Source organism: Limulus polyphemus, unplaced genomic scaffold, assembly GCF_000517525.1.
Source record: "Limulus polyphemus unplaced genomic scaffold, Limulus_polyphemus-2.1.2 Scaffold2971, whole genome shotgun sequence".
Lineage (NCBI taxonomy): Eukaryota > Metazoa > Arthropoda > Merostomata > Xiphosura > Limulidae > Limulus > Limulus polyphemus.
Window position 1 is genome coordinate 58,863 of NW_013668581.1, and position 7,366 is coordinate 66,228.

At 35.6% G+C, this 7,366-nt stretch overlaps 1 protein-coding gene across 1 annotated transcript in view; it reads left to right on the forward strand.

Moving 5' to 3' along the window:
• Positions 1–7,366, forward strand: part of LOC106468339 (fat-like cadherin-related tumor suppressor homolog) — a 101,943-nt gene that overhangs the window by 40,642 nt on the left and 53,935 nt on the right. Inside the window, exons 8-11 of the mRNA XM_022396674.1 lie at positions 1,912–2,741; positions 4,961–5,138; positions 5,696–5,917; positions 6,416–7,039. Of these exons, the coding sequence (XP_022252382.1) occupies positions 1,912–2,741; positions 4,961–5,138; positions 5,696–5,917; positions 6,416–7,039 (1,854 nt within the window). The remainder of the gene's footprint in view (positions 1–1,911; positions 2,742–4,960; positions 5,139–5,695; positions 5,918–6,415; positions 7,040–7,366) is intronic.

A 7,366-nucleotide genomic window follows, 5' to 3' on the forward strand; every position in this document is an offset into this window, starting at 1 on the left:
AGACCACAACACGTAGTCTTGAAATTAAAAGACGTAGAATTCACACACAAAAAAATCAGAAAGAATAAGAATGCATATTCGTTTGACATCAATGTTCTTCCCTTTTCTTCAATTTCTTCCCGTTCTGCGAAAAATCTTTACGTGATAGAAAAAAAAAGAATATTATTTTCGAAATCTACGAAATATGGGTGTTTAATAATCGTCTTTATTCTATAATATTAATCTTATATCTTAACAATATATATAAAGAATGTCTTAACATTATGGGATATATTGTTTGAAAAGTTCGTCCCAAAATTACCGAGATTATGGATTAATAGCACTCTATAATTTTCCTTCAAAGTGCTTCGTCCATTATCGATCTTGCTCAGTGCGGTGGCTGTGAATGTGTATTATCACCTAACACCATTATATTACGATTATAGCTAGCTTTTGCAAATATGGGCAAGGACCATTTTTAAACCAGTTATCTTGAAGACCTTGCCACAGACACTCAACGACTTGCTAGGCGTGGATACTGACTAGCGTGCCCATACTGTGAATCTGAAGATTCATAGCTCAAGTTGTTGCAAAATGGAAAACAGAAAAAAAAATAATTTAGAACAAGAAGTAGATTGTTGTGATTTCAGTTTAATCAGTCATATTTCTCATGAAAGAAAAAAAGAAAAACGATTTTGATTTGAATGTATGTTTAGAAACGTGAACTTTTTGGTTTGTGACTTTATATTAAAATCAATCATTGTTTATTGTTTTTAACGGTACCAGGAGACATGCTTAGCTTCGTCGTAATGACCTATTGGGTCAAAGGGTTCTCTTTCGTCACCATAGCTTTAACTTAGTGGACAAAGATGTTGCCACAAATTGGCTTGTGGTGTGCGACTTGTTCCGATTATGTTGGGGACATTCAAAGCTTTTGTCTTCGAAATGCTTCTACATCGTTTAACTATTCTTCCCCTGAAAGTGTTGTGAATGGTTGGGAATTCGTTGTGAACCAAATATATATATCATTACTAAACATGTTGCCCATGTTCTCATGCCTAACATCTGCGATAACATACCACTATATTAGAATATACATATCGTTTTTATACCTTGCTACTAACCCTTGCACATTTAGCTGTCATTCCCATAATACAAGTAAATAAACCCGGATGAATATTTGACGACAAGTTACTTTGTAGTTCATTGGATATGTGAAACATTATAACCATTTAACATGCTTATTTTGTTATATGTCCCCTGGTGGGTCAGTGGCAAATTTACCGGCTTACACTCATGGGTTCGATTCCCGCAATGTACAGAGTGCAGATAGCTCATTGTACAGCTTTACAATGACTAAACAATTTTATGTTCCAATTTCTACGTTCGTTATAATCTTTTCATGTTATAATCGATTCACAAGTATTAAGACAATTTTCTAAATTGATGTCATTGCTAACGAAATTATAATTGCGCTTATTCTTATTTTTAAAACAAAACTAACGATTTTTGCAGTTGGAAACAAAGACGAGATTGAAAGAACGTTAAGTGCTTACTAATCGCAAGTGGCTCCCTCTTTTGAACAGTTTTAGGTTTAAAAATATTCCATTAAACTTAAAATGGCCAGAAAAATGCAGTGCTGTATATTCAAAATAACAATTAAGAGGTTTTACTGGTGAAAATATTTTGATACTGTTTAAATCTTTTTCGCCATCTGATAACAAACAGCTATAAAAATAAATTCCGTATAAGGTATTTAAATAATGATTAAGTACTGAAACGTTTAAACTGCATTATATCCAAGAGTGTTTTTTATTGAAAATTAATCAAAATAGACATATAATTTCGAAAATAAGAAATTCTTATGCGTCGATAATAACCTGCCTCAACGTTCATTTTTCACTCATAGCGGTAATTATAATCTACTTACAGGAGCTATTAGCGTAGCACGGCAGCTGGACCACGAGAAAATGGCAGAATTTCACTTCCAAGTTCAGGTCTTTGATACAGGGAATCCAAGGCTTGGGGCTGAAACCACAGCTCGTGTCCACATTCACGTGATTGATACGAACGATTCTCCCCCTCAGTTCGAACTCAGTCGGTATGACGCCACCATTTTTTTACCGACCTATAGAAACGTTATGGTTATTCAAGTAAAAGCTCGCGATATGGACTCGAGAATGAATAGCGTGCTAAAGTATAAAATTGTATCAGGGAACACTGCAAGTAAATTTGTTGTTAACGAGACTTCAGGTCAGATATTTATAGAAAGCCCACGTGCCTTACAAAGTAGCTATTCTTTAATTGTATCCGCTAGTGACGGCATATTCGAAGCTAGCACCAAAGTGGTAATCCGAGTTCGAAAGACTGATAGAAATGGACTTAGATTTGATAAAGAAAGATACGTGAGCGAAATCCAAGAAAATTCTACCGAAATTACAACGGTTGCGGTAATTACAGTTTTAGGAGTTGACTTAAACGAACATCTGACATTTAGTGTTCTCAATCCATCCGAAAAGTTTACCATTGGCCCAACTTCGGGGGTCCTTCGAACAACTGGACGACGTTTAGACCGTGAAATCCAAGACATCTATATTTTAGTGGTGGAGGTCAAAGGTGAAGCCACTGGTGAACTTCGGGTCGCTCACGTGCTTGTTGAAGTTACAGTGATTGATATAAATGACAACGCCCCCGTCTTCGTCAACTTGCCATACTATGCTGTTGTATTGATAGAAGCTCAACCGGGCGATATGATCTACAAGGTAAGATCAATTATCTGGTCGATTCAAAAAATTATTATATTACAGAAACGATAAAAGATCAGTGTCTTTTGTTGTTGTTTTTTTTTGTGTGTAGAAATATATCAAATAATAAGATTTTCCCGATAAAAATCTTAGAAAAAGAAACGTCTGTTTTGTGTACCACAAATATGTACACTCACTATGTACTCATTTTTCCTGGTGAACAAGCTGATGATAAGTAGCATTTAATGGATGATACGAGAGTAAGTTGCCTATTCATATTTGTTTTGTTTCTTAAGATGAAAATTAACAAAATCAGTAAAATAAATGGAGTTAAAATTAAAAACCTCAAGCTCCAAGACACTCCAAGATGGCGAATCCGAGAAACCTAGAAAATGACTTTAACTTATGATCGAGTAATTAAAACTAACTGGTTACACTTGAATATCTTGCTTGTTAAAACTGAACATCTTACGTGTCATAGATGGTTATCTGATTGTTCTATGTGAACCTGTGGACATCATGGATAAGGCTGCAGTTTAACTTCAATCTTTCAGTTAATAAAACTTAACTTTTTCCGGCAGTATATGGATCTGGCACTTTATCAGCATCTTTTTGGACATCATAAACAAGCGAACGTCCTCCTCTACCTCCGCGCAGCGTAAAATTAAAGAAAACATTTAACCACACAAAATTGTTAATACCAAAAAAGACTAAGAAACTAGTTTCAACACTTTTGTGTGTCCATCCTCTTCAGTACTACTCAGTCTTCTGAAAAAGAAATTTGCCCACACAGCTTCTCAGAATACTGTGTGGGACTGAAGTGAACACTTGAAAGTGTTGAAACTAGTTTTCTGGTCTTCGTTCCAAAAGTGTAGTTTATCTTCTTCGTTAGTTAAACCAATATATACTGTATTGTGTGTTTTACACTACAATATCGGCAGTCATCCCAATAATATATCTTCTCTTGATATGAGGAGAATATTTATGGAGTCTTCTGAACGTATTTGAAAGACATTACACAGAGTGGTATAATACCTGCTTAGAAAAACTACCTGCATGAGTTTTTAGACAGGACAAATTCGTCTGATCTTTGATGTCCTTGGTTTTACTGTAAAGTTTAACGTATTGTGGTTTGAATTTCGCGCAAAGCTTCACGAGGGCTATCTGCACTAGTCATCCCTAATTTAGCAGTGAAAGACTAGAGGGAAGGTAGCTAGTAATCACCACCCACCGCCAACTCTTGAGTTGTAACGTTATAACGCCCCCTCGGCTGAAAGGGCGAGCATGTTTGGTGGGACGGGGATTCGAACCCGCGACTCTCTGATTGCGAGTCAAGCGCCCTAACCACTTGGCCAAGTTCTTGTTACGGCGCTCAGTAACAAGAGACAAGATGATTCAAACGTGAATAATTGATCTTTTTATGTCAGAATTTGAAGTTACGCTAGCTTCAGAGGCTGAAAAAATCACCACTATTTTCAACATGTTCAGAACGTCTAATTTTATCGAGCGCTCTCTTGTAAGTACTAAAAAAAAGAAAAAAAGTCAATTTTAGAACTCGAAATGGTTTTGGTCTTTCCCTGAATGCATTTGCTAGATTTAGGGGAAAGTAGCACGAACAGAAGCGAAAACGTTTCTTGTAAGTTGCTAAACACACGTTTTAAGAAAAGAACACTTCCACATTTGCACTCGAACATACTTCGAACGATTTAACATCGGGAAAGATTTGTGGAAGTTGTTCTGATAGACTTTAAGACTTATTATTGGCTTGAATTTAGTACACTGAGAAGGTATAGAAATATTGATTTAAGTTAGAGTTTTTTATATATATATATTTGAGAACATTCTGGATGGAAATAAAATACAGTGTATTGTACCAAACACTTAGATAGATTTTCTGTAGCTTCAGATTTACTATGATTTAGGCTACTGATAGCAGAAAGTAAAAAAAAAAAAAAGCCAAGAAAATTCAAAGCTGAGATTTTTCTTTTCTTCTTCTCATTTTTCATACGTGTTTTCAATATTTATCTTATCCCTAATCAATAATGTCCGATAACAGAAGATAATAATAATGATGTGGAAGTTAAATAAATATGAAAATTCAGAATATTGTAATTTCCATCAGTACAAGTCTAATGTAGGGAAGCGTTGTATAATAACATTTTGAAATTTCGTGCTGATTTTAAGCTTTTCATAACGACTCTCACAGTTTTTTTTCTTCTTTTTTATTCTTTTGTAAGGTTCAAGCAGTTGATAAAGATTTAGGGCTAAACAAATTCATAACCTACAAGCTCGAGCGAGAGAGAAGTAATACAGACATATTTGCCGTCGACAGTAGGCTAGGCGACGTTCGTCTTCAACGTTCAATCATGACGGATATAAAGGAATATAGCTTGGTAATAACTGGCGTCGATGGAGGTGAGAATATATATATATATAAGTACACACAGTCCTTTCTGTGTATATATATATACGTATATGTATAAAGTTGGGTCTTATTAGTTTGGGGGTTTTATATGTAGGTCACAACGATCCTAAGCCTTTATCTCATTATTAACTCTGCAGATTTGATAAAGTGAAATAGACATACAATGGAGCTCGATGCTGGCTCGTGTTTTATTACAAATAAACTTTATTATAAAAAACAAGAATTATTGAACTATATGGCCTGAACAAAGTGTGTGTGTGTGTATCTTTTTTTTTATCAAGCTTTTAATATTGACCCAGTACCACTAAACACAGCCATGCCTCTACAGTTATTAACTAAAATTTAAAAAGAAAAACAATTGTATAGATAACTCAGAAAATATAATTGAATACAGTAAAATAAATGTTTGTTTGGGGGTCATTAAATATGTTATTGTTTTATTCTAAGAGTTGCAAGGTTTCTAGTAAATTTCAAGATTCAAAATTTTATTTAGAGTAATTTAATATCACAAAGTTTCTCATTGAAAGTTGCATCCATTATGTTACAGGTAATCCGCCTCTTAGCAGCGAGGCCACAGTGTATATTAAAGTGATACATCAAGACATGCCCACCTTCCCTCAGCAGTTTTATAGTGTGACGGTCCTAGAAAGTGCACGGTGTAATGCACCGGTTTTGTCTCTCGGTGCAGAAAGTCCACATGGTCACCAAATTTTTTATAGCATTGTAGGAGGAAACGAAGAGAACCTCTTTGACGTGGATTTTCAAAATGGTCAGTTTTATTTCGTACCCGGAAGACCAAAAAAATTGATCGATATGCATTAAACAGGATAAAATTCACCAAATGTTTATCTTGCTATACGTATTTAATAAATCATATTCGACAACACGCCCTGTTAGATATATAACAAGATTTACATGATTATTTTAACTTGTAAATATTCATAAGATCCCTTAAGGTGAAGTGTAGTGTTAACTGTATTCTCCCTCTTTTTGAGTGTATTTTACAAAGTTATGTTTGATATAGTATAATTTTCTAGGAATGTTTACATCAGGCCACTGTATACAACACGTATAAAGAGATGACCTCTTGTTACATCCTGGTCCGAAACCTTATATGTAAAAATATGTAATATTTATATGTAAACCTATTTCAGGAGTAACTTACACCTAATGTTTCGTATTTGAATTAACTTTAATACCAGATAAAGTATTCTGAAACTCATTTCATTCACAGTTTCTGATCATCCTTCTTGTAAACCTATTTCAGGAGTCATTTACGTTGGCGATGAGTTGGATTATGAAAAAACCACAGAACACCACCTGACAGTAAGGGCCACAGATTCTACAACTGGAGCTTATTTCCAAGTTCTAGTGAATATTATTGTTGAAGATGTCAACGATAACCCACCTTCTTTTACCCAGGATGTTTACAACGTGACCATTTCGGAGGCGACACCTTTTGGGACTACTATTCTACGGGTTGAAGCAAGAGATCGTGATAAGAATGCTAGCCAAGCGCTTCGGTACAGCGTTCTTGGGACAGCAAGTGCTTATTTCCACGTCGATTCCATCGAAGGAAATATTATCATTAAACACTCCCTTGACCACGAGGTGCAATCGGTTCATCATTTCGTCGTCATGGCAACAGATAATGGATCACCATCTCTGAGTACCACGGCGGATGTTTGGGTTACCGTGAAAGACCTCAACGACAACCCGCCTCAGTTTGGACACTCGGACTACGTGTGTGAAGTAATCGAGCTGGCAAAAAGAGGTCACTTTGTATCAATGGTCGAGGCCTCGGACTTGGATGCTACTGACCAGTTGAATCTCCTTTTTTCAATTGTTGGTGGCAATGAGCTCCAGTTCTTTCACATTCACCAGAAATCAGGTGATTGAAACACGAATTTCTGTGTACTAACATTATTGTTTAAACATCATTGATTAAATATCTGTATGCGCTACTAGCTTATAATCTTGCATCCAATTCTATAATATAAAATTTACTTACCTCTTGAGAGTTTCATACTATTGTGTTAAATCAAAGATACAATGCGCTGTTCATCTACAAATTGTATAGCCCCTCCCCCTCCAGTGGCACAGCGGTAAGTCTGCGGACTTATATCGCTAGAAACCGGGTTTTAGATACCCGTAGTGGCTTGTTTGTTTGTTATGAATTTCGCGAAAAGCTACACGAGGGCTATCTGTGCTAGCCGAG